The sequence below is a fragment of the Dermacentor variabilis genome, chromosome 8, assembly GCF_050947875.1.
Source record: "Dermacentor variabilis isolate Ectoservices chromosome 8, ASM5094787v1, whole genome shotgun sequence".
Classification (NCBI taxonomy): Eukaryota; Metazoa; Arthropoda; class Arachnida; order Ixodida; family Ixodidae; genus Dermacentor; species Dermacentor variabilis.
The window spans coordinates 24,744,457-24,761,838 of NC_134575.1; the positions used below are offsets into that span (position 1 = coordinate 24,744,457).

Sequence of the window (17,382 nt, forward strand, 5' to 3'; positions counted from 1 at the left end):
GCGTCTGCATCTGCAATTTTAGTAAGCACGCCCTTCAATGCAGCACAATTCTCGTTGCTGTTCAAAGTTGTGTCGCAGACCAACAGTGATATGGGTGACATGGGTTTCATGTGATATGGGCTTGAATTTGTGCATGTTATGGGTCGAGTGTTGGTAGTTGTTTCAGCTATTTCAAAAGGAATAAGCATTTGCCGACGGTACTGACTCGTAATTCACTCCTTCTTCAGGCTGGCAAGATTGACGCCCCTCTTGTCCTCGACCAGCTTCGGTGCAACGGTGTCCTCGAGGGCATACGAATCTGTCGACAAGGCTTCCCGAATCGAATCCCTTTCCAAGAGTTCCGGCAAAGGTGATGAGGCCACTGCTGTTTCTGCCATTTAGGCTTTGAGCTCACTGAACCATGTGTTCAATCATGCTCCATACTAGTGTCGTGTGTGTTTGTGCATCTATACTGTACTGGTGTGATGTGCCATGTATGCTTATTTTTTAGTGTTTTTTTTTTCTTTAATTCCACAAATCTTCAACACCACTCCACATCTAAGAAAATTAAAACAACCCATTTGCATTTGTTTCTGACTATGGGGAGCGCATTTGTACATAAAACCATAGAATATTATTTGAAATAAAAAATATGTGAATTAGTAATTAGCCTGCTGAGCTGTCGTGAATCGAAACTTCACTTCAGCGTGTCAGAAACGCTGCTATGGTTGTTGCGTTCTCTCCTGCACACAAATCAGCTTTTTCAGGTAATAAACTCGGTGTATCAAAAATACTTTCGTTGTTCTGGGGTTAACATTGTCGCTGTTAATTGCCAACATTAAGTGAGTGAATTTAAGCCTAGTGCTTTTGCATGGACACTTCGGGAATAACTGCAGTTGTCACTTCGCGCTTGCATAGCATGCTGTGAGTCTTGTGAGTCAGCAGAATCCCTTTGCCCGTTGAGGCAGCAACATCAGCGTTTTAGACTTGCTCCTATTTGCTGTGCAAGATGATCTGTTGATTGCGTGGACAAGATTGCAAGTCCTTTTAGTGTCGGGGGTATAGCGGTAGCTTGGCTGTGCAAGTTTATGTATAACTGCAGTTTGTGATTTTTGTGGCAGCTATGCTCATTGGTGGAATGCTTGAGTTAGCTGGTTTTTTTTTGCCGTAGGTACGAGCTCCTTACGCCAAACACTATGCCAAAGGGTCAGTGTTTGAGACTTGCTTCTATTTGCTGTGCAAGACGGATCTGTTGATTGTGTGAAAAAGATTGCAAGTCCTTTTAGTGTCGGTGGTATAGCGGTAGCTTGGCTGTGCAAATTTATGTATAACTGCAGTTCGTGATTTTTGTGGCAGCTACGCTCATTGGTGGAATGCTTGAGTTAGTTGTTTTTTTGCCGCAGGTACGAGCTCCTTACGCCAAACACTATTCCAAAGGGCTTCATGGATGGCAAGCTGGCATGCGAAAAGATGGTGAGCTCTTTCGCTGTGTGGCAGCGTCAGTTTGGCATGTTGCTGCAACAGTTCTGACGACACCCTGAACTCGGTGCAACCTCTGGTCAAGCTGTAGTTTGGAAGGATAAAACTATCTTTTGTAATTTTTTTATGCATAATTCAATTTCTGTTGGTGGCTGCCTACGCTGTAAAGTTCAGAATAACAAAATTTCTCCAAGGCACTTGAAAATTGTTAGCTGTGGTATGCTGTGTGGGAGAGAGACGTTGGAAGACATCAGACGCTGAGGACAACGACCTTAACATCGCATTCATCTGCTTGCTCTGGCCTATTCCTATTCAGTCAATCATTTTGGGCTGGTTGGCCTTGCTTCTCTGTCAATGGCTTGATGCTAGTAGAATTCCAAACAGCACAAATATTAGGACGTTATGTTTTTTGTCTTTAATGTAGTGTTTCGTTATCTTAAACACTTGGTATGGTTGATGTAGTCTGCTTTAAACAGGCCTTTGTTTGACTTACTTTTGCCCAACAAACTTGGAAGATATGGCCTCTGCTGTACCACATAGTTTAAAAAGGTACTTCTTTTTAATTAGGCATTCAGCTTTTGTGACTGCAGAATTGCTGAATTTAATACCTACGCCACATGGGCACGAACAAATTTCAGTAACTGCTCGATGCCTTAAATTTAGTGCCGGTGACACAGCGCCGTACGGACAAATTTAATAGCATTAAAATTTAAAGTGTGATCTCTCTACCCTTTCAACTGTCAAATATGTGCTCTCACTCCCAATGTTAGCAGTTACGAATGCATATGGTTTAACATATTTATAAAGCAATCTAAAATAATTCTACATGAAATATTAATATTAATGTTTGCTTAGTTCTCGAACTTTCATCCTTATTACTTTTTTTTTCTTTCATGAATCATAGTACGATTGGCTAACACTTTCATTATTCACTGCAGCTGCTGCCTCCCCGGCTTTTAATGTAATTAAAAATGCTTTTGTAGTCGCAACTTTAGGTATAAATAGCGTTAGCAGACTTGAGATCCTAGACTCTTCATGACATTACCCTCATCTGTATGGCACAGGTGTGATAGGCTTGCTGAAAATAGCAGGGTGAACGCAGTGCTTTCTTAGGCAGCGTACCGTAGTGCGACTCGCTGAGAAACCCTGACATTTGTGGAGGAACTCGCTGCACTGATATGGAAAGCTGCACGCGTAGCTCAGCTCTTTGTGGCCAGTCAAGTGAAGAATCGTGGTGGGGTGCCCCACAATGCTTTTTGTCGCATTGCAGATCATAGCGTTAGACTTGGACCCGAACCTGTACCGAGTTGGGCAGAGCAAGATATTCTTCCGGGCTGGGGTGCTGGCCCAGCTGGAAGAGGAGAGGGACATGAAGATCTCCGACCTCATCATTCAGTTCCAGGCCTACTGCCGAGGGAACCTGGCACGCCGGTAAGCTTTGCTTAGGGATTTTTTTTTCTTTTTTTCACTTGCCTCAAGCAGCTGGTGTAGCTATAGTGTGTTAGGTTCAGTTGCCTGAAGCCATCGTTTGTTGCTCCGTGGTGGAGGAAGATGAGCTGCCAAGTCCAGCCCTCGCAGTCCCGCCGTTCAACAATCTCGCTTCTGCACAGCTAACTGCACCCACAGCAACACACGCACGACACCACTCGCATCCCGCCGACCGTCCTCTCCCCCTCTAACCTAACCCAACTTTCCCGTCAACCCTTGCATCCGCTTCACATCCCAGTGCACCCTCACAACATTACTTGTAGTTTAGGACTTTCTAAGGCACCTTTTGTGTTCTTAATCAAGGGTGCCGTTGACTGTGCTATCACGCCGGTGTGCAGATAGAAAAACAGTCTTTTGATAGGGTGTAGTTGGTACGACATGTTTCAATGGTATAGATTCGTAGAGTCTTGATTTGGTTGTCAAGACTGTGTGTCACCTGAGCAGCGTGACCTACGCAGCCAAAACCGGCAAAAGGCATCTTTCATCGGCAAAAATAATTCTGCATGACATGGGATGACGCCAACGATGTGTGGTGTACATTACATATAGAAGACATGGCGGTGTTTAATATGTCAGGCATGCTCAACTTTTAGGGCGGTGTGTTCCGACACGGTTCCAATCGTCCTGTTCTCCCGCGCAGCAACTACCAGAAGAGGATGCAGCAGCTCAACGCCATCCGCATCATCCAGAGGAATTGTGCCTCTTACCTCAAGCTTCGCAACTGGGCTTGGTGGCGACTCTACACCAAGGCAAGCTGGTCTTTTCCCTTGTCTTTCTCTGCTTGTGCGTGCATCCATTTGTACGTTTCTTGTAGTACACTGGCAAAAGATGAGTCTGCTAAACCGAGATAAGGAGACGGCGGAAATTAGCTCGAAAATGGCTGAACTGCAGGGTAGCGTTGGGAGTCTCGGGTCTTTCCAAAACAAGCTTGCATGAATTTATATTCTCGGCGCACTTGCACTTCGTGCCAGCAACCATGTTCTGGAGCTGCATTTGTATATGAGCAATGCATTTATCTCTTTCATTTGGATGTTTCAATATGTTCATTATGGTAACTTTTTTTCTCAACACTGATATCATTAACTGATCTGTGATAACTCATTGTACAGTTCTCTTTTTGTTTGCTTGTTTGAAACCCGCCGCGGTTATGACATTGCACTGCCGAGCTTGGCGTATTGGTTTTGATCCCGACTGTGCTGGCCACATTATGGTGAAGGGGGGGGGGGGGGGTGAAATGTGAAAAATGCTTGTGTACTTGCATTTAAGTGCACGTTCAAGAAACTCCACGTGGTCTAAATTAATCCAGAAACCCTCACTACGGCATGCTTCATAATCGAATTGTTGCTTTAGCATGTAAAACCAGAGAATTTAGTTTTTTTGCTTACGTGAAATATGTTTACCCATTCGATCGACTCTGATCGTCGTCATTTTTTTAACTTCTATGTTATTTTTGTTTATGTACCTATTTGTGAGAATTGGTGTTTAAGTGACATCTTTGCTGTATGCGATACACCACAAGGGGTCTTTGAGGGTCAGTAAATGATGATAATGATGACGACTAGTGTTCACAACGTCTGCCGTCTCTCTGTGTGCCCGCAGGTGAAGCCCCTGCTGCAGGTGACGAAGCAGGAGGAGAAGCTGAATGCCAAGGAGGATGAGCTGAAGGCCATGCGCGACCGCATGGACAAGATGCAGTCTGAGCTCAAGGATGCCGAGCGGTGCTTGCAGCAGGTGGGTCTGCGCCACTGACCACAATGCCGCCATGTTTCTCATCTGTGCAGAAAAACTTTTACGGGTAACCCCTTGAAGCACCAATTAATTTTGTCATTGACTTTTTTTTTTTTTTTTTGCATCCTCAGAATCCTAAAAAGTGTGCAGCTGCAGGACGGATTAAGAATTTTGAATTCTTCGGCGGATTTTGTTGATTTTACAATATGTGGACTCTGCGGTAACGTTATATATAAGAAGATCGACCATTTCATGCCTAGTATACTTGTGAAGCACCCACCCACCCAACTCCTTGGAAGTATATGCTGGATGTGAAAAAAAGCAGCGGACGTGCAAAACATTAGCTGAAATTGTTTAGATTTGGTTCGGCTATTTCAAATGTTCTTGCTTTAATATATTATTATTATCATTATTATCTTTTTTTATGTGTATCTCTGTCTGGGCCTTGTATAGGCTACCTGGGCCCCTTTTGTCAAGCTGTTCGCATGAAGCTTTTAGCCAACCAGAAACGTGGCACAAATAACCCAAGGTTGACAGCTGGTGCCTTTCTCTCGACCTCACTGTCTCTGGGGCCCTTACGTGCAGGCGACGGATGAGAAGGTGACGCTCCAGGAGCAGCTCCAGGCGGAGACGGAGCTGTGCGCGGAGGCGGAAGAGATGCGGATGCGCTTGGCGACGCGCAAGCAGGAGCTGGAGGAGGTCCTGCACGACCTGGAAGGGCGCGTGGAAGAAGAGGAAGAGCGCTGCCAGCAACTTCTCCAGGACAAGAAGAAGCTCCAGGTCACCATCCAGGACTTGGAGGAACAGTTGAGTGTGCACGGCCGTTGGCCCCACGTTGATCCTGCTTCCGATGCTGTTGGGGTTAGGTTTGGTTAGGTAAGGAACAGTTAAGTGCACTGCTGTTGGCCCTACCTTGGCCAGGCTCGTTATGTTTAGGTTAGGTTAAGTTGGGTGAGGAGGGAATGAATCGGGGAGGCACGTCGGGGAGGCAGAAGTTCCAGAGCAGTCGTCTTCGTAGAGCCCCCTTCGAGAAGTCATCATCAACTGCATCCGAGGCTATCTTATGTTGGCTGCAGGGCGGAAGCCTCAAGTCATAAACAGGAACTTGCCAGTGTCGCTGAATAGAAATGCTCATAAGTATGTTCACGCCAGCACTAACTCATGGGGTTGGCACTTTGAGGGTAATGCAGAAACTTTGGGAAGCTAAGGACGGCGCAGCGAGCAGTGGACTGAAAAATGATAGGCAAAGCCTTTTGGTGTCCCAAACAAGCAAAGAACTGTCACTGGTTGTAACATGCTTAGCTGATGTCGTCGATGTGGGGTTGATGACCCTCGGGAGGAGCAGCTTGTACTTTGCCTGTCTATTTCGTCACGCGTTGACCATCGGTGTGGGGTCGGAGTGCCGATTTGCCGCTCGAGTGCTTATGTCAACTCCTTCAATCTGTGCCGCCCGTACAGAATGGAACCGCCTCCCTGCCTCCTTTGCTGCTTTCACCGACAGTACCGACTTTGTCATCCCGTTCCTCTCTGTAATGGCCGACGGGCCTCGAGAGTGTCGATAATGAGAAAGTGAAATGAATAAATAGCGCAAAATCTGAAAGTTCGGAGCTTACGAAGGCTGCGCAGATGTCGTGGGCACTTTAGAAAATGGCGGGGGAGCATTTCGGTGGACTTTGGCACAAGCTGCGGCGCACGGTGCCACTCTGTGACACGCGAGGTTCCCCCGCTTCATCCCAGGCTGGAGGAGGAGGAAGGTGCGCGGCAAAAGCTGCAGATTGAGAAGTACACCCTGGAGGGCCGGCTGAAGAAGCTGGAGGAGGCATACGCGGTGATGGAGGACGGCAGCAGCAAGGCGGCCAAGGAGAAGAAGGCGCTGGAGGAGCGCCAGGCCGAGCTGGCGCAGGCCCTGGCCGAGGAAGAGGAGAAGGCCAAGCACCTGGGCAAGCTCAAGTCCAAGCAGGAGGCCGCCATCGCCGACCTCGAGGAGAGGCTACGGCGTGAGCAGCAGGTGAGTTTGGAAGGGAGCATTGGCTGTGGCGAGGGTTAGGGATTGAAAGGGGAGTAAAAGAGACATTATGCACGTAAACGTTAGCTTAGTGTTAGGAATGCTTCTATAATTATGTCACGGGAGCATGGTGACAGGGGCATCTAAGGGGAATTAAGTAGGTTTGTGCACATAAAGGAAAGTTCATTTCTAAAAAAAAGGGGAGCACTTATGCACTTGATGTGACAAGCTTGGTGATGGCCGAATCAGAGGGGAGTAAAAGAAATGCGCAAACTTAAAGGCCAATTTGGTGTTGAGCATTCTCTCCTTTTGTATGGAACATGCTCTAAAAAAAGTTTACATGATTTAGAGCATATCTTGGCTCCAAACGATAGTCTTCTGTCAGCCTTGCGTGTCCTTTCATGAAGACTGCACTCATTACTCTCCTTTCAAGGTTGCTATGTCATGCTGATAATGCGCATGGCGTTCGTGACCTGGAAGAACCTGATGCACAGCACTGAAAAAAAAAGAAAAAAAAGCACGCATGATATATAGCGATTATTGTTTGGGAACACGATAAGCTCCAGAGATGAAAAGCTTTAGTTGGCCGGGATTTTCTTGCATGGGGACTCGCACTGGTTTTCAAGGAAACTTGTGTCGTTCTTGCTAGAAGTGCACATGAAAAACCAAAAATTTTATGAATGGCCCTTGAATGGATCACCGCACTCTGTCAGTCAATTTGCAAGTAACACAAGGTTTATTGCATGGAAGTATTGTTGAAAGCAGTACACTCATAATGCAAATGAGGGGGGGGGGGGGGGGTTTCGAAAGGTGCACTTGCACACTCACCGAAGTACTACACAGGCATGATGGACCGAAGAAAAAAAAATGTTTTCACATTCTTGGTTTTGCTTTAGGCCACTTAGACATTGTTAACCTGGTGTAGAAAAAATGCATTTGCATGCTTTTCGTGACGGGGAAAAAAAAAATTTTGCCTGGAGTGGCGGTCCAAGGGCATGCTTGAGGGCACTTTGTAGATGTGCTCCTCAGATTGTGCAGAGGTGCACCGTTTTCTTGAGCCTTTCTCGAAAACTGGTGAGCTAACGCCAAAGGGCAAGTTGTACTCGAGCAGTAAGACACTCACACACACACTTCAGACGCTGCAATTTCGCGGGGAAAAATTTACTTCTATACTCCAGTGACACGATGCAGACGGTGTTGCTCCTCTCCTACCTTTTTGCCAGCGCGCCGGGCTGTGTCGGCTAAATGTCCTGGCGTTCCTTGCACAGAGCTGAAAAGTGACCCAGTGGGAGCTTGCGCCTAAGGGGGGGTTGCTTGCTGCTGGTGCGTGACTGTTGCCATGACAACAGCGCCGTCAGTGCAGTTGCAGCCGGCTGTAGTGTTAAAGCACAAAAATTTTGTCGAGCTTGATGCTGCAGATGCGACGTAGCTAGCTTTGGTCGACATAATTCAGCGAGCCAAAAACGCTGGATTATAACGTGCCCTTACCTCTTCTCATACATGCCATTTTTGCTTGATCTTGCACAAGGAATAGGCTGACCAAGGTTAGTGAAATTCCTGTTGCTTTAGAACTTTTGGGGAAGAAAAGTAGGGTAGGGGTTGCAACTCTCTAGACAGGACAAAAGTTGTTAGCCTCCAAAAGCTTTGCGAAACTGGGAACAAGAGAACAATGGCCAGACTGAAATGCTAGAGCGAGCTTCTGGTTGGGCGCATGCCTGAGGCCTGAATACTTTTGGGGAAGGCTGCATAATTGCACTGTAATGTCTGGCATAGTAGTTTCTTAATTTGACCCCCCCCCCCTCCATCTCCTCCCACTGCCACCATACCTGGTAGATGTAGCTGCGAAAACCGATAGACACTAGTGACACAGCACTCAATAGTTGGCTGAGTACTGTTGGCTTTCCTGTCGATCGCATGGTTGTGCTGATTGGTTAGCAGCTGTGATAGTCAATGTGTGTTTGGTGTTTACAGTAGCACGCTAGGCAGGTAATCCGAGTTAATGGTTCTTGTGTGTCTGTATACGGTTCCTAGAACAGCTGCAATATCGTGACTGGTGTGCCCGGTTGGGCACTGGTGGTGCATGTAGAAACTCTAGCCTTTGTAGGTCTAGCTTAATAGGAATGCTAGAGTGAGCAGTAGCAGAGAACCGACACGGTTTTAGGCTCGTCGTTGGGCTGACGTCTCAAGCCTAGAAGACTGCTTGCAGGGCAAGAGTCAGGTACTTGATCTTGATTTTTATATTGATAGTTTGCTAGAATCGTAGCAACAAAGGACTTTCTTAAACATTAAATTATGACCCCATTTCGTGCTTTGCAGCATGTGGTCCCATCTAAGGTATCATGTATGCCATGACTGTTAACATCTGTCCAGCTTTGCTAGCAGCAGCTTCAGCCAATGCCTATAGGCCTTGAAATATATCGACTCTATAGGGTGTAGGTGCTATTCAGATCGGCGTTTTCTCAAGTGTCACAGAAGCTCAGTGACATAGAAAATCAATGACACAATTGGGCGACAGTAGATGTGAACGTTCAGCAGGACTGTGTAACAAGTGTCAGAACATGCTGTTCGGTACTTAGTGCCAAATTAGTCAGTTCCTCTTTACCCAAGCGTAGCAAATGAATTAAAGAAAATTGTTTGGCTGGACTTGTGCATGAATCTTGAAAGTAGGTATTCTTGTAGTGTGCCTACAGAATGAAATTCGTCAATTTAATTAAGGTTGATACGAACACTGTTGTTTTCATCTTCTTCATTTTGTGCAAGAATGTGTCATAATTTTTCTCTGGCACTGCTACTGGTGTCCATGCCACTTTTAGCAACCAGGTGCACAGTGCTGCAAGATAGCAGTCTCGGTAATTATTCGCAAGGGGTATTCTGCTTTGAAGTTTCACTGTTGCATTCCACCGTGCGAGCACAATTCTTATTTTCGATCTTCTATGACCCGTAGTCTCCAGTTCAGTGGTTCTCAGTGAAGAAAACCCAGCTTCGGGGTGGAGAGGAAGTACGTTTCTCACTGCATGCCATTGCTTTTTTTTTTCTCCTTTGGCAAACAACACTTGCAGATGCGTCAGGAGCTGGAGCGGGCCAAGCGTCGGCTGGAGACGGAGCTGAACGACACGCGCGAACAGCTGGGCGAGAAGAAGGCGCAGGTGGAGGAGCTGCAACAGCAGATGCTCAAGCGGGACGAGGAGCTGGCGCAGGCCCTGCTGCGCTGCGACGAGGAGTCGGCCGCCAAGGGACAGGCCCAGAAGGCCTTCCGCGAGCTCGAGGCACAGCTCGCCGAGCTGCAGGAGGACCTCGACTCTGAGAAGGTGGCCCGTGCCAAGTCCGAGAAGCTCAAGCGGGACCTGAACGAGGTACGTCGGACTCTGGGCTTTCTCGCCTTGGCCAGCTTGTGAAGTTTGTAGTCTGGAAAGCCACGCCTGCTGGATATTGTAGTCGGGTCATCACTGCTTGCGGGACCTCAACGAGGTACTATGTCAAATGCTGTGCTTGATTTTTAATTCTGTAGCTCTTTGTCAGTCTGCAAAGCTTGTAGTGGAGCTTGAAGTCGTTAAGGTAACACTTGCTGGATATTGTAGTTTACACAGTGCAACGTTCGGTGCTCAGTGATTTGAAACTCTATATTCTGAGCACGTGGCAGTCAGAACTTTTTGTGCTACCGGCGGGCGCTGAGGACACCGATCTGATCCATTTTTGTATCAAATGAAAGCGAGTTCCTTTGTGATAGATTGCGACTGCATTTGGCCCCCTCATTGTTCACCCATCGTTCACCGGTGATGCATAAATGGCCAGCCACCATGCAGTTCAAGTATGACGCTTCAATTGCCGAGTACTGTACATTAGACACTGTGTGTCATCATCATCTTGGCTAGCGTTCCTTGTTTGTCACCCCCCTGGCTACGCCACTGGTCGTGATTAACAAAGCCCTTTGTTCCCCTTCTCCTCCTTGCCTTCTTCTGTCGTGAGTGTCCAGTGTGTAGTCGGGGAGGCTATTCTGTAAGCGTCCACCTAATGGGCATGTCCACTTCGTCTGCTGCTGAAGTGCTAATTGGCTGGGAGTGCCTGTCTCCTTCTGACACATACTCCAGCCCAGCCAGTCTGAACTCCATGTAGCAGACCAAGTGGACGCTTGCAGAATAGCCCCCCAGGTCTGCTGCTTGCACTGAGGTACTGAGGTGCCAGCAATTGACGGCACGCCTCCCCCTCCGCCTTTTTTTGTCAGTTCATTTGTGGCAAGTCGCAGTGCCCATGAAAGTGGCGTTTTGCTTGCTATTTGCTTCGGTCAAGGAAAGCACTCCGTCTTGTTGTCCAGGAACTGGAGGCACTGAAGAACGAGCTGCTGGACTCCCTGGACACGACGGCGGCCCAGCGGGAGCTGCAGAAGCAGCGCGAGCAGGAAGTGGTGGGCCTCAAGCGGTCGCTCGAGGAGGAGGCCCAGAGCCACGAGCTGCAGGTGGGCGAGATCAGGCAGAAGCACGCCCAGGCGCTCGAGGAGCTCAACGACAACCTGGACAACCTCAAGAAGGTGAGCAACAAGGAGGCTTCTCTGCGTACCAGGGCAGGGAGCTGGATGAGTTGGTTCAGGTTCAGTTTTCCACCATGAATCCACCATGAACAAACGAACTCCCCCAACTTTCTGCCTCGCTACAGTTAATTTCTGGTACGGCGGGCTCTTTTTCATTAAAACTTCTTTCTGGGCGAGTTGGTGCATACTTGACATAAAAATTGTTACAGTGCAATCACATGCAACCACAAAGTATGAAGGACGGGACACAAGAGCTGACTGTCAACTAAATTTTATTGACGGAAGACGGATACCTTATATAAGGGGAAAGGCAGAAGTGAAGGGGGAAGGGAGTGATACAATCGGGGAAAATGACAATGCGCATCGATGAACGAACGTGCCAGCAGTCAACGGAATCAGCGCAGAAAAAGAACAAGAAAACGAAAAAAACTAGAAAAACACTAGCAAATGCGCATTGTCATTTTCCCCCGATTGTATCACTCCCTTTCCCCTTATATAAGATATCAGTCTTCCGTCAATAAAATTTAGTTGACAGTCAGCGCTTGTGTGCCGTCCTTCATACTTTGTGGTTGCATGTGATTGCGCTGTAACAATTTTTATGTCAAGGCGGGCTCTTTTGCATGTCGTAACTTTGACAGCTCTCTTCCTTGTCTTTTCTTCTGTCTGTATGTGTTGAAGCTGCACTATTTCCACCAAGTTGCCATGTCATCTCACTTGATCGTGCTGGCGTCGGGGCTGCGGTAAAGGTTGCACTCGTCATCGCCGATATTTTGAGCGGTCTTAGATTTGTCCAGCAGACTTCAAATCAACCTAATTGATGTAGTGGCATCATACCACTTCATGCATCTAATTATACTTAATAGAATTGTTATAAAAATGTTTTTGATGTAGCCTAAGTAATTAATATAATTACACCATAATGTAATTAGCATAGGAGGATATTCAAGGGTGTGAGTGGATCCTCGGCCCCACTTCTATCGTAGAATTCTTTTATCCTTTCATCCCTTTCTTCTGATATAGAGGGCGTCGGTTTGTTGCTGTAATAATAATAATAAGGAAAAGAAAATCTAGGTGCATTTTGCTATAGTTGCCCTTTATTTTGCTAAGAACTTCAGTTGCCGCCAACCTTTGCAACAGTTGTCCGTAGTAAAACTTGTGGTGAGGTGGGCCCATTGTCGATTCGCACACGTTCGTCGCTCTGACTGACCTTGCCGTCTCCCAAAAAAACGTGCAGGCCAAGGCGACGCTCGAGAAGCAAAAGGCCAACCTGGAGGCCGAGAACGTGGACATGGCCAACGAGATCAAGGCCCTCAGTGCCGCCCGCCAGGAGTCGGACCGGCGTCGCAAGGGCCTGGAGTTCCAGCTGCAGGAGCTGTCGGTGAAGCTTGCCGACCTGGAGCGGGCGCGCAGCGACACCACGGAGCGATGCCAGCGACTGCAGTCTGACCTTGACCAGGCGAACGGGGCCCTCGAGGAACTCGAGTCGCGCGCCACGCAGGCGATCAAGAGTGCTCAGGCCTTTGAGATGCAGAATGCCGAAATACAGGTGCGTTGTTCCGTGTGGGGCCAAACGAAAGGGAACGGCGGATCTGCCTAATCAAAACCATCAGTTGTCCTTGTTTTTTTTTTTGCATAAAAATGAAGACAGAGCAATGCTTTGGGTTCTGCAGCAGGAGAGCTTTCTGTCAAGTACTTAGTGAGTGAGGTTCCAAAGCTGCGCATGTGCTGTGATGTTGCTTCACTACTGATTAGGTGGCTGATTTCGTACTGGCATGCCCTATACTGAATGTTGCGTAAACAAAAGCAACAGCCATACACGATTCTTTCTGCTGAACCATTGGATCGTTCATGCTCAATTTTTGCACAGAGGTAGCATTTAGCAGCGAGTTTAGTTCAATACCATGTTTGCGAGCATTACTTGCCAGATTTGTCCCCATTAAATGCAAAGTGGTCTGCTGAGGTGCCAATCAAAACATGTTGTTTCCACTGTGACAGAACGGTGGGCTCGACTTGTTACGGTTACGGTGAACATTGTGTTTCTGCCATGGCTGTGACAGATGTTGCCGTCGTTCTTGTTGCAACAAAGTAAAACAACTTTGAGCGCTCTTGCGCGTAAATATTTCCGCCTGGACTCCCCGCACAGCACTTAGCTGACGATCTGATGGTGCTCATTGAACTGGTTCAGCCACTTGGCTCTTGCCTTTAAAGTCATCATCGAGCTCAAGCTGCAGGTTTAGTTGAGTGCCTTTTGTTGATCGTGCTTCCCCTGATCGGGATCTTCATCCTCCTTTAAAAAAAGAACACATGCAAACTGCTTCGTCAAGGTCCTCGCGTGTTGGCTAGGTGGTTTTCTCTCGCTGTGCAAATGTACCCTTTGAGACCTTGGCTTCAGATTTCAGTTTGGTCAACAGGGGGCTTGTCGAGATGCCAAATTTCTCAGCCGTGCTCCGTTTTGTTGCTTCCAATTGTAGCTGTGGCATTAGTTCGAGCCTTCTGCTCTGTTAAAAATTTTCTCTTACTGGGTGGTCCTGCCTTTATCACTCACTACAGAGGCAAGAAAAAGTTATAAAAGTGGATCGGACGGAGTAGTGAAGCAGTAATGCAGCAGCATTCCAGCAAACACAAAGACCGCATAAAAGTTTGCTTGTCAAGCCAGTAGCCGAGCATAGTCTATAATGATTTTATAATTCATAATGCTTCTGGTTTTGCTACATTTTGGCCATTTGGGACATCGGGAACCAGGAAATGGTTTAATTTCCTAACCGCTTTTGTTAAGAACTAGTTTCTGTGCTTTCTTATCTTGTAGATGAAGTGGCTCGTGCCCCAGCTAGATTTCATTGAGTTGGAAGAGCGTTAATTCTGGAGGGAATTTCGATATGCTACAGTCGGTGATCCCGACAGGCAATCGAAGACACTTTCTTGCAGCCAAGTCTGACTGTAATTCTTTGGGATTTCTGGCCCATTCATTCAATACAATCAATCCACTCGTGTCTGGCTGTCAAACCTTATCAACGCATCAATCCGCTCGTCTTTCTTTTTTTTCTGTCATGCAGGAGCTGCTCCAGGAGGAGACGAAGCAGAAGCTGGCACTGAGCTCCCGGCTGCGCCAGCTGGAGAGCGAGAGCACCACACTGCAGGAGCAGCTGGACGAGGAGGAGGAGTCCAAGCGCAACCTGGAGAAGCAGATCGCCTCACTCACCCAGCAGGTGGCCGACCTCAAGAAGAAGGCCGACGAGGAGAGCGAGGTGGCGGCCCAGGCCGAGGACGCGCGCAAGCGGCTCCAGAAGGACCTGGAGGCCCAGCAGCGCCAGATCCAGGAGCTGCAGGCGCTCAACGACAAGCTGGACAAGTCCAAGCGCAAGCTCCAGGCCGAGGTCGAGGACGTCACCGTCGAACTGGAGAACCAGAGGGCCAAGGTCGGTGGCCACGCACCTGGCTTTTCCTTGCAATGCCCCCCCCCCCCCCCCCTCGCCATGGTGATGGGTAACATATTGTGGCATGCCAACTTAGATGTAATGTGGATATAACAATGCACGTATTTGCAGTAGAACCTCATTAAAGTGATCCCGTTTCATATGATTTCCCGGTGCAAGAACACAAAAAATGTCTTGGTACAGTTACGCTTCTTTTTTTCTTTTGCCGGTTAATAAGTTCTCAGAAAAAACAATATTTCGGCACCAACATTGAATGCATAGGCAAACTGCGATCGTATGATAAGTTTTCCAGCCGCTAGATACCGTGTGAACAAGAAAAGGCGTGAGGCACGTGGGATCGAGAGTGGTTGGGCACTTGCCACGGAAACTTGCCCGCAGTGCTCGCCCGCCCGTGTCGCGTGAAAATGCCGGCACGTGCTCGGTTTCCTGTTTCGGTACCAGCAAATGTCCTCGTGGGTCGTCTCATTCACAGCTGTTGCCACCAACCACATTGCAGTTAGCGTCTTCACCCATCTGTTTGGCAGCGCGTGTGGCGCAAGTGCCATTGAAAGCGTACTGCGTGCTTTTAATAATAGGCAATAACCCAAATGTGCTGCCATTGCCTGCTGCAGGCAGCGCCAAGTAAGCATCATGTTTCTCTCTGGCGGCACGTTATTCCTGCATCGCCCACTAGCTCAAGTTTGTTTTGGTTTCCTGTCGCCATCTTGCACCATTACGCAATGGGAAAACGACAAAGCTCGTCTTGGGCAGCTCGATGCGCATTGGCATCTCTTGATGCAACGATTCGCGACGAGTGGGCACGTGGAAACTTCTCGCCGAAATGCCCCGCTCTAAAAAGCGGCTGACCCAGGCCAGATCATGGGGGGGCTAACGTAAGCTTGCGGAAGTCTTCAGAAACAGTGTGCGTTTGGGGGCTGCTTGGGCCCATCAGCCCGGCACGCATTGGCGTCCCGCGCTGCAATGATTAGTTCAATGCTTTGCATTACGTAGGTGTTGACTACAGTTGAGTCTACCAAATTTTTTAGTGACTTCGCATCATGTTTTCCCAGTTAGTACGCTTTTTCTTGCATATTTTCCTAAACATATGAATGAGGTTCTACTGTGAAGCCACAAGAACATCTGAAGTCACGAGCACCATGATCAGATTATAAAGCACATGCTGGGCATCATTCCCATGCTAGCTGAACAGTCGCAGCGCCAAGAGCTACTTCTAGTAACTTTAGTAGGCTGGGCTATACTCTATGGAGTATAGCCCAGCCAGATGCTTGTTTCCTTAAAGGGGCCCTGAACCATTTATCGAAGTGAAGAAAGGCATTTGAAGTGAAAATAAGCTATTTCAGAAATGCTTTGCAGCAAGAAGTACTTCAATACGTTCAGCAGAAGCAGAGTTATTGGCAATCAAACACGGCCTCCGCTGTGCTCCCGTTCCTTGCACTGCGAAGGCTACAGCGGAGTGGGGCGTGCCCACAACGCTCCACTTTCTAAATGTTTCCATGGCACACAGTTCAAATTTCATTTTGGATGTTAACGTATATGCCACGACTTCTGATTTTGGGGCCTAGGACGCTCTGAGAGTAAGCCAAACGCAGTTGTCCTCGACGAACCACAGTGCGCTTATCCAGTGGACTCGTGGCGGCACTCCGCAGCAGCCGCATTATCTACGCTGCGTAGCCGACCGCAGCTACCAATAGCAGCCGCGTATGGGAATCCGCTCTATTATGAAATCAAGCGTCCACAATAGAATGAGGAGCAGGCTTCTGTTTGAAAAGAGAGCGTTTGCGAGAAAGGCGACTTCGCGCTCCACTTTCCAGCTCCACGCACTACGTACGAAAGCAAAACTTGGCTGAGATGTTCGCAGCAGCGCGTGCTACCCGTGGACTGTGTCACTTCACCGAGGCCGAGGGGTGGTTCAGGGCTCCTTTAAGATCGGACTCATTTCTCTTAGGGTGCAAGCGTTGGCGCCATTGGTGCCGCAAGGTCTGCAGGTTGCCCCCGCTCGTTTCTTGACCGCAGGTGTCGGAGCTGGAGAAGAAGCAGCGCAAGTTCGATCAGCTACTTGCCGAGGAGAAGGCAGTGTCCGAGCGGCTGGCGGCCGAGCGGGACACGGCCGAGCGCGAGTGGCGCGAGAAGGAGACGCGAATCCTGGCCCTGACGCGGGAGCTCGAGGAGCGCAACGACAACCTGGAGGAACTGGAGCGGTCGCGCAAGCAGCTCCAGCTGGAGCTGGACGACCTCGTCAACTCGCAGGGCACGGCCGACAGAAACGTGAGCTTGCCGGAACTTTCGCTCTCTCCTCCTTTCGTGGTCTCTTGCCGAGTCTCCATGGCCGCTGGATGCGACTTGCAGTTTTAACTATAAATGCCAACCGCAACGAGATTTTGAACCGTGTGAGAGACCCCGTTTTCTGGTGGTGTAGACGTGCACGCCCCTTTGCAGTTTACAAACGTGGGTCCTGGACGGCTTCTGGATTTGCCTGCTGACATATCCCGCTAAATTTGGCAGGCAAAAGCGACAAGGACGAGCAGCAAGAATGCATTGAAACAGGAGCCTGCAGGAGCCTGTACATAACTGCAGTTTTACTGGTCAAATCTGCCGCAAGTTGCAATTTGAAAAATTCTGAATACTAGTTTTAAGGTGCCCCTTCCTTTTATCTGAAAGTGTAGAGACTTTTCGTATGTCGAAACAACTTGGAAACACTTTTTTGTTCTGGCGTAGTGGACTGATGAGGCACGAGACAAGTTTCC

At 48.4% G+C, this 17,382-nt stretch overlaps 1 protein-coding gene across 4 annotated transcripts in view; it reads left to right on the plus strand.

Annotated features, from left to right (window-relative positions):
- The window catches only part of zip (myosin heavy chain 10), a 107,738-nt gene that overhangs the window by 76,833 nt on the left and 13,523 nt on the right, over positions 1 to 17,382 (plus strand). For all 4 annotated transcript variants that reach the window (XM_075701429.1, XM_075701430.1, XM_075701431.1 and 1 more), the window contains 12 exons: positions 228 to 349; positions 1,383 to 1,452; positions 2,729 to 2,889; positions 3,587 to 3,695; positions 4,546 to 4,677; positions 5,260 to 5,480; positions 6,412 to 6,682; positions 9,739 to 10,032; positions 10,992 to 11,204; positions 12,439 to 12,750; positions 14,258 to 14,620; positions 16,652 to 16,903. In XM_075701429.1, the coding sequence (XP_075557544.1) occupies positions 228 to 349; positions 1,383 to 1,452; positions 2,729 to 2,889; positions 3,587 to 3,695; positions 4,546 to 4,677; positions 5,260 to 5,480; positions 6,412 to 6,682; positions 9,739 to 10,032; positions 10,992 to 11,204; positions 12,439 to 12,750; positions 14,258 to 14,620; positions 16,652 to 16,903 (2,520 nt within the window). The remainder of the gene's footprint in view (positions 1 to 227; positions 350 to 1,382; positions 1,453 to 2,728; positions 2,890 to 3,586; positions 3,696 to 4,545; positions 4,678 to 5,259; positions 5,481 to 6,411; positions 6,683 to 9,738; positions 10,033 to 10,991; positions 11,205 to 12,438; positions 12,751 to 14,257; positions 14,621 to 16,651; positions 16,904 to 17,382) is intronic.